The 22,423-nt window shown below is 32.4% G+C and overlaps 1 protein-coding gene across 1 annotated transcript in view; it reads left to right on the top strand.

The window, feature by feature from the left end:
* Positions 1-2,038: 2,038 nt before the first annotated feature.
* Ir93a (Ionotropic receptor 93a) overlaps positions 2,039-22,423 on the top strand; it is a 39,438-nt gene continuing 19,053 nt past the window's right edge. Inside the window, exons 1-11 of the mRNA XM_072538582.1 lie at positions 2,039-2,192; positions 2,427-2,579; positions 2,643-2,738; positions 3,548-3,697; positions 3,852-4,222; positions 9,054-9,221; positions 13,432-13,656; positions 16,012-16,153; positions 16,411-16,655; positions 17,545-17,707; positions 21,969-22,189. Of these exons, the coding sequence (XP_072394683.1) occupies positions 2,093-2,192; positions 2,427-2,579; positions 2,643-2,738; positions 3,548-3,697; positions 3,852-4,222; positions 9,054-9,221; positions 13,432-13,656; positions 16,012-16,153; positions 16,411-16,655; positions 17,545-17,707; positions 21,969-22,189 (2,034 nt within the window). The 5' untranslated portion in view covers positions 2,039-2,092. The remainder of the gene's footprint in view (positions 2,193-2,426; positions 2,580-2,642; positions 2,739-3,547; positions 3,698-3,851; positions 4,223-9,053; positions 9,222-13,431; positions 13,657-16,011; positions 16,154-16,410; positions 16,656-17,544; positions 17,708-21,968; positions 22,190-22,423) is intronic.

A 22,423-nucleotide genomic window follows, 5' to 3' on the forward strand; every position in this document is an offset into this window, starting at 1 on the left:
CATAGTATTAATGCCATACAAATCTTGTGGAGGAATTAACAATATATCTGCCTAATTCACGAATTTAATTTGAAACAGCACTTCTTATATGGGGCCTTTTATGCCTTCTTAAGTAATCTTCCGCATATTGGCATATTATTACATCTCCCTTTCCATTTAATGAAATTCGATCAGCCTGCATCGAATTAAAAATTTCAGATTTCAATCTTAATTTATCCAAAAATCTCTTTCGAGATTCTGTGAATGAAAGCATGGTTTGGCCTTCACTTGCATATTTAATTCCTGCTTTGTTTTCCTTATTATAATAACATTTTTTTGCATGTCGCTTCAGGGATTTTTGTTTATATAAACCTTTGCAGTATATACAGGGTAAGTAATCTGCTGATACAGTTTAGAATTTAAAAAAGACGAAGGTCTCTGGACAGGTCTAATGGTATCGGCTGCATGCAAATATGAAAAATTCCTTTGCTTTCTTAGGAGATCTAACATATGCTTTCTAGCAATATCTCTTTTGGGTAACATGGTTATTTTTAAAACACTCTTCTCTTTAGGATGTTTTCTAAAAATATGCCTCGAAAATTTTGTTACGTCCAAACTGCAGTATAGGCAGCGGTCTCTCTTGTTCCACAACCTTCCTTTCCGCAGACTACATTCTACACTTTTGCCCTTCGAAGTGCTGACCTATTAAAAAAAGAAAATAAATCAGTCTACTAAAGTCAAGGGAATTATTTAAAACAAATCACAGTGAGAAATTCTTACTGACCAATATCTAAAAAATTACAACATTTAAAAAGCCACAGCATAGTTAATTTAAGACAGAACAAATTTATTGACAAATAAGTAAATAATAAATTTTTGTCAGTCGATTTACTCTACTATATGGAACGTATTTACTCTTGTGCAAAACTAATATTTTTATGTAAAAACACGATTAGAATGTTACAATGATAGCTTGTCTTATACAGATAAACTGTTAAGTTTAAATAATTTCTCCTTTTTAATTTTGTACATAAATAATAAACAAAAATAGCTTTGAGAATAGAATTCAACAAATTCAATAAAACAGAGCATTTTAGTTATTCGGTTTATAAAGTTTATGTTGAATTATTTGATTATATACAGAAAAATTATAATCATTACTTACCTTCTGTTATCTTTGAATTTTGTTTCACTATTTCAACTAACCGCTGCCCTCGAGACATTTTTAAAATATAAAACACGGTAACCGCAAATTACTTTACTCCTTGAGTAGGAAATATGCAATACAAGACGAGCTCTGGTCGCTCGACTAATACCCTTTAGAGCTGGCAACAGTGTGGGATCTCGCGTTGATCGGAAAATATCTAAAATTTTGTATATGTCTTCCCCTTCCCTTTTCAGCTACGGATCTCGTTTCGCTTTTAATTTATCAGAAAAATTTAAGTTCAAAAATCTTTTCCCCTCTAAGTTTGCCATAATTAATATGTTAATTATAAAGATAGTTATGAACAATATACTCAAATAATTAATTTCTTATTGGTGGATCTCGGGTTGTCCTCGATTTAATCGGATCTCGCCTTGTTATGAAGACGTATATATATATATATATATATATATATATATATATATATATATATATATATATATATATATATATATATATATATATATATATATATATATATATATATATATATATATATATATATATATATAGATTTATTACCGCAAATCGTATCCTTACCTTATTCTTTATTCTGAGACCATTTCTGAAGTATATGTGTGCATCATTTATCTTCTTTTCTGTTTATTACAAACACTCTGTATTCTTAAATGCTCCAAATTTCCCACAAATTACGAACCCAGTGCCCAATCCGATTACTTTCTTATCATGTCGTGTCTGTTCCATTCCATCATTAAAAATTCACACTGACCTTTCAGTGCCCTTGTTAAGAAATCAGAAAAATCGTATATTACCACAGAAATAAGTGGTGTTCTACATCGACACCTGCACAGATAAAGAAATTAATATTTAGGATTCCAAGAAAGGGGTCTAATAAGGTTTGGAAAAGAATATGTGTATCGGAACTTTGCAGGAAAGGTGGCTAACAAGATGGCTGTTAGGATCTACGTGTGGATTTCTTTATTTGTCTTGGTGAGGTACGGGGTTTGTGAGAATTTTCCTTCTTTGCTGACTACCAATGCATCCATAGGTGAGTTAGTCATTAGTGTTAATGATATATTTAAAGTTTTTACGTCGAAATTGTACATTAAACCAATCGTTTTCTTAAATTTTAAGCAGGTACTCGAAAACTCATAAAAATGAATAAAGTCTTGAAGCTATGTTTAAAAGATCTTGTATTTGAAGTACAATTGTGTTGATAACATCACATATATCTATTGGATATGTACTTTTATTTAGAGATAAACGATTCAATTATTTTTAGCTATAGTTATTGATCGCGAGTTTCTTGCTGAAGAATACGAACAAGCCAAAGCAGAAATAGACGAGTTTTTGGTATACGCCAAAAGAGAAATTCTAAAACATGGAGGTGTGAACGTTTATTTCTATTCATGGACAGCTATAAATGTTAGGAAAGGCATGTAGACAATATTGAATTAATTTGAGACGTCTTTAATAAAGGTTTCGTTTTTTCTTCTAGATTTGACGGCAATATTTAGCATAGCCTCGTGTCATGATACATGGAAGCTATTCAAATTTTCGGAAGGTGAAGATCTAGTACATATGGCTATTTCAGGTAAAATTTATTTCTATATTAGCTTTAAATTCATCGATAAAATAGTATGTGTGTGTGAGTATGTGTGTGTGTTTAATAGATTTCTATCTCTGGCTATTTCTATTAGGCATAGGTCTTTTACAATTTTTTTTAATCTTTTCAATCTATCTTGTTGGGATCTTTCTCATGGTTTTCGGACTTCTACCTTCTCTTGAATGATTATTCTCTCCATATTGTCTATGTCTGTCCTAATGACATGTCCAAAATATTTCAATTGTTGTAGTTGCGAACAACTACATCAAAATATCAAAATTTTCGAAGGTGGAGTCGTTCTCAAGATTATTATCACTATTTTCGCTACATTTGTACTCGCTGCCTCCTTCGGATCGGGATAATAGGGATCTAAATTTCTATCAAATTCATAGAATTTGTTCTCGCTATAACTGTCACTAAAACTTGATATCTTTTACTCTAAAAATAGACAATATATGCTTCTTCTTAAAAAAAAATAGATCAACTCTGGATGTGCCGACTAGTGTTACGTTTTACTCCTTGCCTATGGACCGAGCCTAACTGTCAATTCCTTAGCCACGCCTTTATTCTGTTGCTTGGACTCTTGTTTAAATGTCCTTACGTCTCTGTAAGTGTTTTAAATATATTATTAATGTTAATCTATTGTTGTATTTTATGATTTGCCCACGGTCATCAATTCATCATTTCATAATTTGATAGATATAATTTTTTATTTTCTTCGTTTTTGCCCTTTTGTTACGGCGATAGTTGTAGTTGAACCTGTGAAAAGTTGTTGAAAGTGTTTTGTATTATTTTAGAGCCGGACTGCCCACGTCTACCTCCAGCTAATGCAATCACCATCCCTTTGATAATAAGCGGTGAAGAACTACCACAGATAATTCTTGATCTACGCCAGTCTGATATTTATATATGGAAAACATTAGTGGTTATATATGATGCCACAGTTAGTAAGTATTTTTTGTGTATGAATCGGTTCGGAATCTCATCTATTTAAAAACAAGATATTGAAAATTCACCGCTGTCAGTGTCTAAGTCACCTGTTTTATGTGCACCAAACCGTATCAATTCTGCTTAATAATTTCTCATAATCATACTTTTTAGATAGAGATATGATCACACGCGTGATAAAATCGATCACTCAAAGCCGATCCAGCAATGACAAAGCCACTGGTATATCCCTAATGAAACTGGAAGCCAATATGTCGAGGAGTGATCTACGAGGAATTCTCTCAACCATCAATCCAAAAGTTCTCGGTAACAATTACTTGGTGATCGCCAGTTACTACTTGGTCGGTATCGTCATGGAGATTGCGAAGTCCTTGAATCTAGCAAGTACTACCAATCAGTGGATGTATATTATCTCAAATACTAACAGAAATTTCCAAGACATTCAGATGTTTGAGAGTCTACTGAAAGAAGGAGATAACATAGCTTACCTGTATAATGCTAGCTTTGCTACCAATAAATGTGTGGTAAGTATATATTTCTTATATAGCTCACGTCATTCAAATTAATATCAAAATATGTATACATTTTTATATCTATATATATATATATATATATATATATATATATATATATATATATATATATATATATATCATATATATAAAGGCCAATAGACTCAGATGGGCAGGGCATGTGATACGCAGTAACGATAATCGCCTTATTAACAATGTGTTCTGGGAAAGGCCAGAGGGAAGAAGGAAATGGGAGTGCGACAATGGAAATTACTGGCACAGGACCGACAAACATGGAAGGCACTAGTAAACGCGGCAAAGACTCACGAAGAGTTGTAGCGCCATTGATGATATATATATATATATATATATATATATATATATATATATATATATATATATATATATATATATATATATATATATATATATTACTAAGTACCTGTATACTAAAGAAACTAATATATATATATAAAAAAAAGAGGTTAGTCTTTGTATGTGGGTATATTTTATTTTATAAAAACCCTTAAAAGGGCAACATTAAAAGCACGAACGTTTTCGGAACAACTGTTCCATCATCAGGTTAAAATACCTAAAATAAGTATAAACCATTTAATTACAGCAAACGTGGCTTAAAATTTTGACTAAGGTTAAAAAAAAAAAAAAAAGCAAAATGGTTATACTTACAGGTTACCATGCCTGAGCCACCAAAATATTTGGGTAAAAACCCTTTAAAATGTAATGTGTTACCAAAGATTGTACATGATGTTGATAATATTATATGATGTTTAATATTTTAATTAAATTTTACTTCAGGTAACATACACCCATGCTTAAGTGAGTTCCAGTGTCCGGAGAGTAAACCTCTTCAAACGGACTTCAGCTGGTAACTGATTGATAAGATAAAGATACCCATAAACGGTGTCAAAAACAAAATGTCAATGTACCATGAAACAATATTAGTTAAACATAGTATTACTACTGTACAGCCAAAAGATTAAAAAACTTTGATGATGTTAAAATGATAACAGCAATCCAGGTGTTGGGATTTAAAAATTTTTCTATAATTATTTAATATTGGATATAAAAGATGTAAATTACTGGTGTTGTTGAAGGTCATGTTTAAGAGAATGACGTATGCATTAGGCAGCTTATGTTACTCTTTATCGTATGGAGTGTGGTCTAAAAAGTGTAATTTGTGACGAATTAGCTTAAATATATGGAAATGTCCTTTTATGTTGCTTACATCTAAAACAAGGAAAAATAAATAGTATATATTTGTAGCTAATGTAAGACTTCGTATTTAAATGAAATTGTTTAATACTGCTCGTATCGTAAAAAATTTTAATATAAGTGAGTCCAATAGATTGAGAAAAGGGATTAAAAATCTTCCGGCTGAAGGAATTAAAGTTATAATATATGTGATTAATTTTAAAAAATTGAAAAGGCTGAGATCCTCAGAGACTTGGCAGGAATAAAAGTAAATGAAATGACTAAATAATAAAGGAGAGTGGGTTAAAGGAAAATAAATGAGTTAATCAACAAAATTAGAGATGATAGAGGTCCTTCATGCTTAAAGCATCTAGCACCCTGAACAAAATATATTTTGGTTATATTAAATTCGGTACATAAAAGCCTGAAATTTTATTTGTGAGTATGATGTACTAAGTTGTTGACTAAGAGAGGGGGGAGCAATGGTTGATTAAGGGTTTTGGCAAAGTGGGAGAAAGTGAATTCTGATGAATTGCTGGATTGTGTTTAAATGGTTACTGAGTTTAGAACTAATGAGTGGATGGTAGATATATGAAATGACAGAGAAATAGCAAAAGAAAAAAGAATGGACAGGAATATGATGTAAACGTGAAGATTGTAAAATAATGAAATAGTGAGGTATAATTGATATGATGTTAACAATAGGGGGCTGAAAAAATTCTTTTGGAGGGAGTGTTGTGACAGTAGTGTAGAGAGAATGGTTGTTTTAAAAGCAACAATTGTTGAGAAGGATTAAGGTGTTGACGTTTATAGAGGAAGGTCAGATAAAGAAGATGGGGTAAATTTGAGAAGTGTGGGTTATGAGAAGAGTTGTCGGTGTAAGGGTTGAAAGTCACGGTTGAAAGATACGTGGCGATTAACGCAGTTGGGGCTTCTTTGCTTTTCTTTGACTATTTCCAAGTCTTCATATAGATCTAATTTTAGAAAAAATTTTTGGGGTATATTATGTAACAAAGAGACGTCTTCTGGTATGTTGAGGGTATGTTTATGTTGTGCAGAATGTAAACTAATATGATTCTGATGTGCTGTAATGACCGAAGTATTTTGTAACTGATCCTCGTTTAGCAAGTTCATCTACTATTTCGTTGACGGAAATAATTATTTCGTTCCAGGTCCTCAATGGCCTGTAATTCTATAAGAGTACGACAATTATGCTCCACTAGTGTCCCCAGTTCTCCTCGGCATTTCCACATCAGCCCAGCACAATTCAGGCTCCTAAAAACGCCCAAAGCCGCATAACTATCTGTGTATACAGGGTGAGTCATAACTATTGGGACATAGACTAAGGACAGGTTATTTGGACCAAAATATGGCTATTGGGCCAAATATGCCTTAATAAAATGTTGCTGAGAAAAAAGATACAGGGTGTTAAAGTTAATTTTTTATTTTCATTTTTTGCTAATAGTTTCCCTGTATATTTATAAATTGCTATCGAAATTGGCACAGAGGCATAATCTTAGACAAGAAATAGTATTTTATTTACAATTCCACTATCAAATACCAAACTAATAAACAAAGTTGCAACTAACGTAAGGTTTCCGTTTTGACGATAAATCAAAACTAAACACACTTTAACGTAAAAGCACTCACAAAAACTTAAACTAAATGTTCTACATGGTCTCCTCCGATTTCTATGCCTTTTCTAATTCTTTTTATAAAGGATTTTCGGACGTTAAAAAAATATTATTCTGTCCCCTTATAAGATTAGCTGCATTTTGAATGTATCTTCAAAGTTCGTCTCGTGTATTAATTTCATTGGCATAAACTAAGGACTTCATATGTCCCCAAAAATAAAAATCTAGCGGGTTGTACTCAGGACTTCTTGGTGGCCATTGAAAATCACTGCCTCTGCCAATCCATCGTTGAGGAAATACGTCATTAAGATGATTTCTAACAGCTAATGAAAAATGAGGTCGCGCTCCATCCTGCATAAACCACATTTTTCTTCTTACATCCAGTGACAGATCATCTAAAATATCACTAAGAGTATTTTCCAAAAAGAATAAATAAGAATCTCCATTTAAATTCGGAGGAAGAACATAAGGTCCTAGTAGTTGGTCGCCTATAATGTCACACCAAATATTTAATTTAAACTCATGCTGAAAATGTCTAGCTTTAATAGCATGCGGGGTTTCTTCTTCCCAATAATGACTATTTCGCCAATTAAAAACCCCTCGTCTGGTAAAAGTTGCTTCGTAGGTGAACATAATATTCTTAATAAAGTGTCTGTCATTGCGATGTTTATTCAGAATACGTTGGCAAAACTGTAACCGTCGTGGAAGATCTGTTGGAAGTAAATTTTGAACAGGAGTGAAGTGATAAGGATGGAGGTTTTCTTTTTTTAGAATTCTAACAATAGACGACTGACTTACTCCTGTTGCTGCTGATAGATGTCGTGAACTTATTTCAGGATTTTCATCTACTCGAACCAAAAGTTCATCTTCTTGATTAGGTGTGATTTGTTTCGGTCGACCACCCCGATTTTTAGTGTGAAATGACCCAGTTTCACCTAAACTACGATATAATCTTGCAAAAGTTTTGTGATTTGGTTGCCTTCTGTTTGCGTATAACATTCCATACCTTCTGGCTGCCGAGCGACCGCAAAAATTTTCTTGTGCGTATACGCAAATCATATCTCGCATTTCTTCATTAGTAAAATGATTGTAACGAGGCATTTCAATCAAAAAAAGTAATGATTACTTTTAAAAAATGCAACATTACACTACACTGTCACATCAAAAATAATTTACTCTGAACAAATGACATTTACCAACAACAATTATCTGACAGTCCAAAGCATACTTTTCATAAATGAAATAATATTTGAAACCCTTTTTTAAGACTCTAAGCAGTTCGACTGCGTTTTTATCAAAAACGGTTGAAATTATCATGTTTAAACAAGAGTACCAATTGTACGTAAAAATGATGTTTACGTCATATTTTCTAATAAAAATTACTAAAAAGTTTCATCAGAAAAAGTTTAGACTCAATTTGATCATTAGGAATGATCCACGTGGCGCCCTCTATGACAAAACGTAAAATTGTAAATAAAATACTATTTCTTGTCTAAGATTATGCCTCTGTGCCAATTTTGATAGCAATTTATAAATATACAGGGACACTATTAGCAAAAAACGAAAAACAAAAATTAACTTTAACAACCTGTATCTTTTTTCTCAGCAACGTTTTATTAAGGCATATTTGGCCCAATAGCCATATTTTGGTCCAAATAACCTGTCCTTTGTCTATGTCCCAATACTTATGACTCACCCTGTATATTGATCTCAGAAGTAAATTCAAAATCCCTCTAGTTGATTTCTCTTACACCTGCCTTCTCTGCCTCTAATACAAAGGTATATTCTTCTAAATGGTGTGTGTTTCCCCTGTCCCAATTTCTTAATATGGGCGGAATTCTTATTTTTAGCCGATATTACAGTTGTTTCTTTTTAGACGTATATATCTACCTATATATGACAGACAGTGTTGGTCGTTGCCGCATTGGCTTTGATAATGTCTGTTACAATTGTTCGCAAAGCGAAGTTGTAATGTACCAAAACAATATTTATTCTAGGGAGGTAGAAAATGTCATATGGAGGAACTATTCAAATCGTTCACTAGAGCCTTAGATCTAGCAATTCAAGAAGAGTTCGACACTGCGAGTCAAGTCTCTGAGGAGGAGTGGGAAGCAATCAGACCCATCAAAAGCGAACGAAGAGATTTTCTTTTAAAGAATATGAAGGTAAGAATCTAGTAGATATATAATCATAATCATTTAATTATATCTAGATATATAGATAATTGCTATCTTTTGGACTGATCCTTTAAAATCACAAAATCGAAAAACCTTCTTATTTAAAGTTAGAAGTAAAATAATGTCTTATGTCTATCTGACTGTAAACTTAATGAACATTCGAATGATAAAGTATTTAAGCAGTTTTAATCTTCTTATGTTAACTATATTAGAACGAAAAATCAATTGTTTCTCAAAATATCATTTGGGGAATGTTTTTTTAAGCATCAATCGTTTTATTTACTATTTTTATTGGGAATTAACGACAATTTCAGTTTAAAATGCGTATATTTTGACATTTCGATTTCCACTTCGGAAATCGTTTTCAAAATACACATTAAAAAAAAGCAAAATTCTTAATAAAATTGTATTTTGAGAACGATTTCCAAAGTGAAAATCGAAACGTCAAAATAAACGCATTTTAAACTGACATTGTCGTTAATTCCCAATAAAAATAGTAAATAATATGCCACAAGAAGATAGCTTTAAAGACGTTTTGGGGGTTTGCCGTGGCCTCCAAGGTCTCCAGACCTGTCAATTTGTGATTTTTTTCTATGGGGGTATTTAAAGAGTCGTGTATATGCTAGCAAGCATCTTAATTTGATCGAGTTGAAGAACGCAATTCGCCAGGAAATCCTGACCGTTGATCGAGCGATGTTAGAGCGTGTTATGGAGGATTTCATAAAGAGGATCGAAAACTGCATCCAACGTGATGGTCACCATCTTGATGACATTATTTTCCATACTTAATTAGATTGTAATGTGGCATAATATAAGCTTCATTTTGATGTTAATAAAATATTATATTCTTGCAAATTTCTTGTGTACCATTTAGTTCAAAATGGTCCTATTGACAATAATTGTCACTCTGACTGGCTTATTTGTTATTTATTTTTTGTTCTCGTTTCAATCTTGGCATGAAACTATGTTAAGTTAGTATTATATTTATAAAATGTGTGCTATTTCAGTCCTATAAAAGAAAATGTTTTGTATTTAACACGGAAATACTACGACTTCTTTTATAAAGATTTGTCTTTATAGGTCTTTATGTTATTTATAACATTCATGGATTATTTTCGTATTTATATTATTTTCTTTGTTAGAAAACTTTGTAAGATATTATTTTTATTAAGTGTAAATAAAATTTGTGTTTAACCAATTATTGATTTTTATTTCAACCTGAATATTATGAATAAAATATTAGTAAGAAGAACTTTTCTGTCGAAACAATACATTTTTTGAGATATTTTTTTGAGACAAAAGTATTTTAAAAAAATTACCATTAATTTTATAAAACTCAGACTGTCGTTAATAGTTAATTTACATATATTTTTATTAAGCTTAAACATATTATATTTGTAGAAGCCTTCACAGAATATAAACGATGTGTTCAAAAGAAAAGGCATTTTACATTTTGATAAAAAGAATTATTCATAAAATTTTGGTCAATAAACTTCAAATAATTTAATTACGATTTAAAAATAATTACTTACATTTAAGATCAAAATTTATTAATTTGGCTTGAGATTTTAACAAATATTTGTTAAATACTGAGCCGAGACCAGACCATAGAAAATGTTGAACGTTATGTATATCTAGGTCATGTCATCAAATTAGGAAAACCAAATCAAGATGCTGAAATTAAAAGAAGAACACAACTGGCATGGGGCGCTTTCAGCAAACTAGCATATATCTTGAAAAACACCTCCATTCCTGTAAACTTGAAGAAAAAGGTGTATAACACATGCATACTACCAGTTTGTACCTACGGCTTGGAGACAGTAGCCCTTATCAAAAAATCTGCTAAAAAATTAGAAACAACGCAAAGAGCAATGGAACGAATCATGCTTGGGATATCACTGCGAGACAAGATTAGAAACACCGAGATAAGACGTAGAACGAAGATTAGGGATATTGTGGAAGAAATTACAAAAATGAAATGGCGCTGGGCAGATCACGTAGCCCGATATAATGACAACAGGTGGACAAGGAGAATTCTAGAATGGAGACCAAGGACGACAACAAGAAGCATGGGAAGACTTCAAAAAAGATGAGTAGATGACATAAGAGCAGTGGCAGGCAAACAGTGGATTAGATTGGCGGAAGATAGAGAAAGATGGAAGCAATTGGGAGAGACCTACATTCAGGAGTGGATGGAAAATGGTTGACAAAGAGAGAGATTTATTAAATATATACCTATCTACTTCAGATTTACTTTTTCTCCAGTCGCAGTTGGATGCTTACAGGAAAGTGTTAAAGTATCGTTGTAATCCGTAGTCAATAAATAACGAATAGATTTGACTGTATAACTACTAGTATCCCCAAACTCAGACGAAGGTACTCCTGGAAAAATATTAATTTGGTTCACTAATAATTATTAGAATGCAGTAGTGCAGAACTTTTTAGAGCGGCAGTCAACAGAGTCCGCATAGCCATGATGATTTCCAACCTTCGATAGAAGATGGAACTTAAAGAAGAAGAATAATAATTATTTGATATTTTCAACCTTTGATTTGATATCCATTAATTTGCAGTTGAAATTCTATTGGTATATAAATGAGGCAGTTAGAGAATAATGTAACAAAATATTTCCACTTCAAAATAAGCTGTCCCAAAATAGAGCAATGGCAAATTTAAGTTTTAATTCACATCTAAATTTTTGGTAAAGAAATAATACACTTTTGACCACACGTCGATATGTTATAATGTTGAAATAAAAACATATTCGGCACTAATCAACCAATAAATTAATGTCTAATAACGCTAAAAACATACATTACATACATACATTACATACATACATAATTAAATAATTAATAAGTATATAAAACACTATTGTATTTGTAACACTTGCACCTTTGACCTTGTGACCCTTTACAACACTTGCGCCTCTAGAGGCGGTTGCTACAAGCTGAATTAGATGTTGAAAAGTTGGCACACAAACGATGCATTGCGTTTCCACTTCTTCTTACAGCCTCCCTTACTGTTTATATGTCATTTTATTTTGTTGGCATGCCAACAATTACTTATTAATATATACTTATTAATATTCGTTTTCATTGATTAGAGTAGTTCTTATTGTATGCTTATTACAGAACTATCATTATATCTTATGATTTCTGTAGCATTCTATCATCATAATATTTCCATTCGTATTATATATATATATATTTGAACCTATTCTCTATCTTCCATTGTTGGATGTAGGTCTCCCCCAGTTCTCTCCATCTTTCCCTATCTTGAGCTGTTCTCTGCCATGTGGGACCTCCTTGTTTCCTGATGTCATCTTTCCACCTCATCTGTGGTCTGCCTCTTGATCTCTTTGCATTGTATGGACGCCACTTTCCGATGGCATTGTTCCATCGTCCGTCTTGGAGACGTTCATTGTGTCCAGCCCATTTCCATTTCAGTTTTGCTGCTTGTTCTATCGCGTCTACTGTCTTTGTTCTGGTTCTGATCCACTGGTTACGTTTTCTATCTTTAAGTGATATACCCAACATTTGTCTCTCCATCGCTCTTTGTGCCTTCCTTATCCTTTCCAAATTGGCCTGTGTAAATGTCCATGTCTGTGCTCCGTAAGTGAGCACCGGTATTATACAGGAGTTATATACCTTGCTTCGTAAGTATAGAGGGATTGTTTGATTTTTTAGAACGTAAGAAAGTTTGCCGAACGCTGCCCATCCCATTCTTACTCGTCTCGATATTTCGGCTGTTTGATTTTCTCTGTTAGCTCTGATTGCTTGTCCTAGATATATCCTAGATACTCATTTACCTGTTCTATTTTTTCTGTTTGTATTTTTATTGCCTCTTGGTCTTCCGTGTTTGTCATTACTTTTGTTTTGTTGAAGTTAATTTTTAGGCCTTTTTGCAGTGATTTTTCATGAAGTTCATTCAGCATTAATTCTAGTTCTTGTCGTTTCGAGGAGATCAGGAGTATATCATCCGCATATCTAAGGTGATTTAGGTACTTTCCGTTAATAATATATATATATATATATATATATATATATATATATATATATATATATATATATATATATATATATATATATATATATATCATTCTTTTCTAGACCTTCTATGCCCCCTTGTTGCTCTGTTTATCTTTGTATCTTCAGTTATTTAGAAAGTATACACTTATGCCATTTGTTGTTTTTAGAATTACCTTTCTAAGAATGGAGTATGTGATAATTGCACTTACTGGCAAATGAAGACAGGTGAAACTTGGGGTGTAGAATACCAGACAATTGACCAAAAAGCTCAACCGAGGCTGGTTTCTGTAGGAACATGGAGACCAAGCGACGGAGCCGAAATGACTGACGAGTTATTTCTACACGTTGCTCATGGATTTAGAGGAAAAGTTCTGCCCATGATAACATTTCATGTAAGTATATTATTACAGTTTTTTATTGATCAGTCGATAGAAGTACTAGATTAAATAAGCTTGAACTAACTACACAGTTGATTGCTGGAACAAAGTTGTAAACGCCAAATCATATTTTGTCGATACATTGAAAAAAATAACTTATAATTGATTATTTTGAAAAAACATATTTATAAGTGTAATATGATAGACTATAGTATGCATAACATTAATATCAACAAAAATAACCTTAGGTTATACAAAACAATGAAGTAAGGCGGTTAAACCGTTGTTTTAGAAATAAAAATGAAGTACACGTGAAATTAAGAAACGTACATATTATTAACAAATTACTTATAAACATGTTTTATATGACGTACATATCAAAATAATATTATTTACTCTTAAGATTTTGATAGTAGCTTATATACTGTAGTGGAATATATTCGGCAATATTTAATAAATTGGCATGTTTTTCTTTTTTAATTGGTAGTGGCCCTTCATAGGCTTCTGTAAGTTCAGCAAGAGTTACTTCAGTTATATGCGTTTTAGTTTACTTTAAAGAATACGATGATCGTGGTTGAATAGTGTTGTCGGATTTTTTTAACCGTATAGTATTTGGATCATCTGAGCTAATTTGTATCCAGACTGACTGAGTTATTTTGCACTTTGGATCTTTCCATACTACATTTTCTGCGTTGATAAAATTTTTAAAAAATGTTTGATGCATGTAGATAACTTTAAATGGGTTTTTAACTCTAACTTTTGCAATTACATCTGTCCACTGAAACTGGATATAAACCGATGAAAGTTTCTTTTTGCGTTCTATGAGGGCACAGTCTCTATCAAAGGGCAGAAAGTCACTAAAATGCTCGATTTGGGTGAAGTATGTTTCTAACAGTAGTAGTCGAAGTAATATTATGACTTTCCAGTTGTTATTTTGGCCGACACATCTATCTAACCAAATAACAAGTTTTCTTTGTTGGCCCTGGATCAGAGGCTTGCAGCTCAGCAATCTTCTATCCAGGCTGAGCAACATTTCGTCGTATAACTACGCTGTTCATAATATGGAGTATAATACTGCTAATACTCCATATTATGAACAGCGTAGTTATACGACGAAAGTTGTCGCTGGTAGAAGATTGATGAGTGAGTCAGATTAGGGCAAAAAAGAACTTGTTGCAAATCAGTACATAAAACGACATAATTAGCATTTACTTTTGCAATTTCAGTATCTTGTTTTATTGTTTTGTAACCTGCTTCCGTTCGCATACGATGAATTTTACTTTCAATTTCTCTTTTCTTTCTTTCACATTCATCGCTAGCAGAAGAAAGTTTGATAAAGAGCTTGTCACAATATGAACAAGTACCTGATCTGGGAAGTCTAAAACGCAAGTTAAATTTACTTTTAAAAATGTCGTGGTAGGTTTGTAGAGAGATTTTTGTATCAGGGTACATTTTTAAAAATAATCTGTATATTTTTAAGATGCTTAAATCAGCTGGAAGTCATCTTTTAGAAGAAGCATTTATACCTAATATGTTCGCATATTTTCTCTGCATCTGTTATCACGAGTTTTATGGGAGAATTAGTATTTTTGCCACGTGGATCATTTAGATTTACTCTTGCTTTCATTTTATCAACAAGGTACTGGAGTCTTCTAGCGGTTATTAAAAATATATACCATACCGTTACTTTACATACCCTCATGTTTTCTACTGTATATTTCACTTTACACTGAAGACGAGATGTTACTTCCGCAACCCTTCTTCTTTTTGGCTCTTGCATCGAAAGAGACTGAGATAAAAATTTTAATTGGCCATTGTAACTCAGTTCTCTAAACGTTTTAAATAGTTTTACTTCATCTTGGCAACTTAGAGCTTCTTTGGGTACTTCTCTAGACGAAACGTCCGAATCACCAGCATTTCTGCGACGTTTTCTAATATTCTGCTTCCACTTATCAATGTTAAGCTTTCGTGTTTTCCCTCTGTTAATTTGGTAATGACTGACTTGGTTATACTAACATCCATTCTAGCTTGACTTACAAAACACGTGCAGAAAATTTGGCGCGAAACACGACCCACTTTAACACATACAATGTTGTTACATCGAAAGTTGAAGGTTGACTAATTTTCAAACTACCAAAACAGGCAAGTTAAGTCTCATAATATTTCCCACAGTCAGCAGTACATTATTTTGCACATATAGAACGTTGTTTCATGGAAAACCCACATATGAAAGTATTGGGGGTTACAACGCTGTTCCAGCATAGCATTCAGTTATCTAAGAAAGGATATTTACATATTACATCACAAACAAGCATTGAATGTGACTATTGAATAATATGAAAATTTAAATTTATATTATCTTTTTTTCAGAATCCCCCATGGCAAATTCTAAAATTCAATGAAACTGGGGATGTTATAGAGTACAGTGGACTAATTTTTGATGTCATTTTTGAGCTGTCCAGAAATTTAAACTTCACATTCCGCCTTGAAATTGTCAACAAAACAAATACAGGTAAGCAAAGACTACAAAAGTTTTCTTGTGATTTGGAAATATTCAGCACTTTTTGTAGTCTCTGAATGCTTTCTGATCCAACATGACTGGCTTGAATGTAAATTTGTCTTAGCTTATATATCTCCCTCTCGTTAATGAAATAATCAAGAAGAATATATGCTGAATATGCTGAAACAGTTAGAGGAACGTAGAGAAAACTATATTTATAGTTTACTTATCAATTAAAGTAACTATAATTTAACTTCGTGTAATTTTAGGATCTTCTAACTCTACTTCTTACGATACAAACAACGACTTGACCAATGAAGTGCCAAAAATTTTAATAGATTTAATAAAAAACAAAACGGTAGCTTTGGGAGCATGCGCAGTCACAGTCACCGAAGACTTAAAGCTAATGGTGAACTTCACCAGACCGATCACTATTTTGACCTATACGTTTTTGGTATCTAGGCCCAAAGAGCTCAGCAGAGCGTTGCTCTTTATTTCGCCGTTCACTATGGACGTAAGTTTCTAAAAATAGTCTTACTTATGATCATAAAATCGTATTTCATGTTACAGAACGTCTGTCTAATGTAAATTTTATTTAAATGATTATATTGCAGTTTAGCTAACTTTTGCAACGTATAGCCCTTGTTCATTTGTCTTTAGCATCAGCTGAATTTTCAAATAGAATTGTTATCCGTCCTTGTATAAGGTAAATACAATGTAAACTGTAAGAAAAATGTATAGTTTACCTAAAAAAATATTAAAATATTAAACAAAATTTGTCCTTGTAAACAAGTCTCGTCTCGTCTCTAACTTACAATATTTTATAAAAAAGCAAAAAAAAAGCTGATGGTCAAAAATTTAGAATACAAATGATGAGGTCTTAAAAGATTGCAAATTTGTAAAGAATGAAAATATGGATATAATATATTTCATTATTTAAATTGGAAATTAAAATTTATTTATTTTGAAGGAGATTTCACTGGTGAGATCTGGGTCTAAAAATTTGAAACCAACCAATGTACTTGTTAAATTACTTGAAGTTTTGTCATTTATACTTTTCTCTACATTTTACCCTGTAAGTATTTACCTTTATACAAGAACAGGCGCACATCGTTTGATAGCTGAGTTAATGCAGAAGGCAAAATAATGTCGTTTACAGTCTTGGCGCCCAACGTGGGGCGTTGAGTTCAAATGCCCCATTGTTTTACCACCTAACGTCCACAACATAAATATCTAGCCCTAAATTAAAACGCTATTAATATTTTTTAAAAGCCTACGAAGATATTTTATCTTATAAGTAGCCTTTTGACGTTCTGTTACATTGCAAACAAATTGTTGTTTTATTTTAGAACTACAAATCTCATTGTTTTCACAAAATACTTTGTTTATGTTGTAATCTGTAGACATGGTTGGGTCTAGCCGCTGCTATCGTATCAATGGGTCCGCTACTGTACTTTATCCATCGTCATAGCCCTGTTTATGAATATAAAGGAATAGCTATGAAGGGAGGTTTAGCATCTATCCAAAACTGCATATGGTACATGTATGGGGCTTTACTACAACAAGGTAAGTACCCAGTGACCAAGGGGCCAACAAATGAAAATAATATATTGAATGATGAATGATGAATGATGAATGATGAATGATGAATGATGAATGATGAATGATGAATGATGAATGATGAATGATGAATGATGAATGATGAATGATGAATGATGAATGATGAATGATGAATGATGAATGATGAATGATGAATGATGAATGATGAATGATGAATGATGAATGATGAATGATGAATGATGAATGATGAATGATGAATGATGAATGATGAATGATGAATGATGAATGATGAATGATGAATGATGAATGATGAATGATGAATGATGAATGATGAATGATGAATGATGAATGATGAATGATGAATGATGAATGATGAATGATGAATGATGAATGATGAATGATGAATAATGAATGATGAATGATGAATGATGAATGATGAATGATGAATGATGAATGATGAATGATGAATGATGAATGATGAATGATGAATGATGAATGATGAATGATGAATGATGAATGATGAATAATGAATGATGAATGATGAATGATGAATGATGAATGATGAATGATGAATGATGAATGATGAATGATGAATGATGAATGATGAATGATGAATGATGAATGATGAATGATGAATGATGAATGATGAATAATGAATGATGAATGATGAATGATGAATGATGAATGATGAATGATGAATGATGAATGATGAATGATGAATGATGAATGATGAATGATGAATGATGAATGATGAATGATGAATGATGAATGATGAATGATGAATGATGAATGATGAATGATGAATGATGAATGATGAATGATGAATGATGAATGATGAATGATGAATGATGAATGATGAATGATGAATGATGAATGATGAATGATGAATGATGAATGATGAATGATGAATGATGAATGATGAATGATGAATGATGAATGATGAATGATGAATGATGAATGATGAATGATGAATGATGAATGATGAATGATGAATGATGAATGATGAATGATGAATGATGAATGATGAATGATGAATGATGAATGATGAATGATGAATGATGAATGATGAATGATGAATGATGAATGATGAATGATGAATGATGAATGATGAATGATGAATGATGAATGATGAATGATGAATGATGAATGATGAATGATGAATGATGAATGATGAATGATGAATGATGAATGATGAATGATGAATGATGAATGATGAATGATGAATGATGAATGATGAATGATGAATGATGAATGATGAATGATGAATGATGAATGATGAATGATGAATGATGAATGATGAATGATGAATGATGAATGATGAATGATGAATGATGAATGATGAATGATGCATGATGAATGATGAATGATGAATTTATGAATTAAATCTAATAAACTCTCTCTTGAACGGACAACAGTTATGTCGCATGTAGTGTTCGACAAATGAAAGTGTCTGTTAAAGGGGGAAAATAAAATATATAAGCTTAAAATATGTAGACGTACGACTACATACAAATTTCTAGTTGATGTTTAAAAATCAGATACATACACCCGGCATACATACACCCGTCAAAGGAGAATAGTACAAAACATAATACAGCGAATTATGATACCTGTTGGTAGAACAAATTGCGAGATTCGAAGATGACGGGTGATGGAAACCTCGCGTGGACAAAAGAAATAGAGGTAGACCGTCAACACATTGTATCGACGATAGATTTGTCATGTTCGTAGCTTTTTTCGATACGTTTATTGTTGATCTCGCTTTTCTAAATCCCTGTTGATAGTATTCTATATTTTTTTCCATGTAACAATTAAGTCAATTTCTTATGATTGTCGTCAGGATCGTATACGTTATATTCAGTAACATAATAGCTCTATAGTTGTTGCACTTAGTTGGATTCCCCGTCTTAAAAATTGGTGTAATGTGTCAATTTTTCCATTCTACAGGCATTTTTTCGTCCTTTCAAATTTTAACCATTAGGTTGTACATCCGTTTCAGCAGTTCCTCTCAGCCCTTTATGATCAGTTCGTTAATTTCATCTGGTCCCGGAGTTTTGTCGAGTTTAAGTTGATTTACGACATCTATGAATTCTGGATAGATATGTGCATCTTCCTCAGCATCTCTATTATCTGTTATTTCTTCCTCTCCTGCATGTGTCCCTTAGCTGGTTTTTATAGATCCATAAATGTTTTTCCCAATATTTTTTGTTTATTTTTGTCGTTTTTTGGTAATATATTATTGTTTTATATACCTTGGACACGAAATAAAGACCACAAGAAACAACTAAACGTGCAAACTACGAGAAGAATAAACCTAGCATGGGCAGCCTATGGAAAACTCAAAGACATCTTTAAAAGCGATATACCAATTTCTTTAAAACGTAAAACATTTGATCAATGTGTATTGCCTGTGATGAGCTATGGTGTCGACAACTTTGATATTGGTAGCTACAACGTCTAAAACGCTGCGAATAGCTCAGAGTAAAATGCAAAGGTCAATGCTGAGTATACCGCTTCGTGACCTAGTTAGAAATGAAGATTTAAGACGAAAAACAGAAGTTACCGATGTAATTTCCCGAATTGCCACACTGAAATGGAACTGTGCCGGACACATCGTCCGATTCAGTGATTAAAGGAGACTAAGAGATTGGTTAAGTAGAGGCCGAAGTTAGACAAAAGAAGTAGAGGAAAACCCCTTCGTTGAAGGCTCGTTGGACTGACAATCTCAAGAAAATGTAAAGAAATTGGATGAAAAGTGCTCAAGATAGAGCACAATGGACAAAAATGAGGGAAGCCTATGCCCAGCAGTGGACGCAAAAGGCTGGGTGATGATGATGATGATGATATTGCAGTTGTTCAGAGATCCATGTCTCTTTTTTCGTCTATAGACGAAAAGCAAGACTTCTTGGTTGGTTTTCTGTTCGGCGTTGTTGTAGTTTTTCCTGCCTTCCATTCTCTAGCCATTTATTTCTCGCGAGGTTTTTAAGTAGATTTTTTTTTGACATTCTTCATCAAACCAGGCTTTCGATTTTTTGTTTTCTTTGGGTACTATTATTTATTCTGTAGTTTGTATTATGCTGTTTTTTATATTGTTCCATTCTTTTTCTATATCCTTATTGTTACATCTTTTCAGTTTCATATTTTTGGTTTGTTTCTTGTGCTTTCAGTTTATCTGTGTTCCATTTTTTTCTTTTTCTTTCCTTGCTAATATTTGTTTTGATTATGTTCATCTTTAATTTTGTTATTAATAGTATTTGTTCAGTGTCCGCATTTGCTCCTCTATAATCTCACATCTTGTATTGTTTGTGTACACTTTTTCGGAAATTAACACATGGTCTATTTGATTGTAATTATAGAATACACGTATACAATTTCTTGGGAAACTCTCTTTATCGGTATGGTCCCCATCTAATGATTATTTTGGTTCTATTTATGATAGAAGAAGGTAAACAGTTTTATCATTATTATTGCGTCTAAATAGATAAATTACGTGCTATACAATGTCTTGGGAAATCCTAATTATTTTCGACATTATACCCATCTGCATGTTGTTTTATAGGTATTTACTCAAATAAAATTTGTTTTTAGTAAAATTTAGGGAAGTCTCTGGACGGAAAAATAAAACCAGTTGTCCGTAACTATTATTTTTATATATAATACCATATCTATACAAGTGTCCATTAAGACCATCGAGCAGAAAGACAAAATAGGGAATGTAAAGGTAGTGGGAGCAAAAATATTGTTAGACAGGAAGTGCCATCTTGAGAGGCCACATTAAACAAGGAAACAGAGTCTCTTTCCTTGTTTAAAAAATCAAATTTAGTTGGGTTATGTTATTGCTGATGTTATTGTTTGTCCCAACTGTCACATGAAAGATTATTTGTATTTTCTATTGAAATTTTTTAATTGTTTCACATTTTAGACTATTATTGTTATTATTTAATTAAAACTTTATTGTGTTCTAGTGTTAAAAAAAGTATTTTAAGTGTATTATGTATTAATATTATGTAATATAAAATAAATAAATAGATAAATTAGAACCCCCACACCACTGTATGATTATTGTGAAGTATCATGAAATTTAAATTTGGTGCATTCGCATTTCCGGATATGTCCGCCATCAGAGGCCACTTTTTTGGTCTCCTTTTCATAACGATTAGATTCTCTCTTTTGTCTTTTTGCTCGATGATTAAGACATAGTTCACTGAATTTTGAATTTAGTTTATCGTACTTACTATATTGTTAAGTAAATCCATTTCATTTTCAGGCGGAATGCACCTACCGTACGCAGACAGTGCCAGATTACTCGTAGGAGCCTGGTGGCTGGTAGTACTTATAATGGCTACCACATACTGCGGTAATCTGGTAGCCTTCCTCACTTTCCCCAAAATTGATATCCCCATAACTACCTTGGAAGATCTAATAGCACACAAAGATACAGTTAGTTGGAGTTTCAGGGAAGGTAGTTACTTGGAAAGGGAATTGAAGGTGAGACTAAAAAATTCATTCGTTTATATTTTTCTCTCTGCTTTGTGACTGATGGTAGTTTTATTTCTAAAACGGTGTTGTTCTAAGTTGTTATCCTTTCTTCCTTTTATCTTATTTTCTTGTCTTTGAGGATCTTTACTTACCTTTTTTATGGAAGCCGTCTATTAGAAACTACTTATACTGCAGCCAATTCGCTTGCTGTACACTTTCATTTATTATTTTTACTCCTACTGC

This window comes from Diabrotica undecimpunctata, chromosome 1 (assembly GCF_040954645.1).
Source record: "Diabrotica undecimpunctata isolate CICGRU chromosome 1, icDiaUnde3, whole genome shotgun sequence".
Lineage (NCBI taxonomy): Eukaryota > Metazoa > Arthropoda > Insecta > Coleoptera > Chrysomelidae > Diabrotica > Diabrotica undecimpunctata.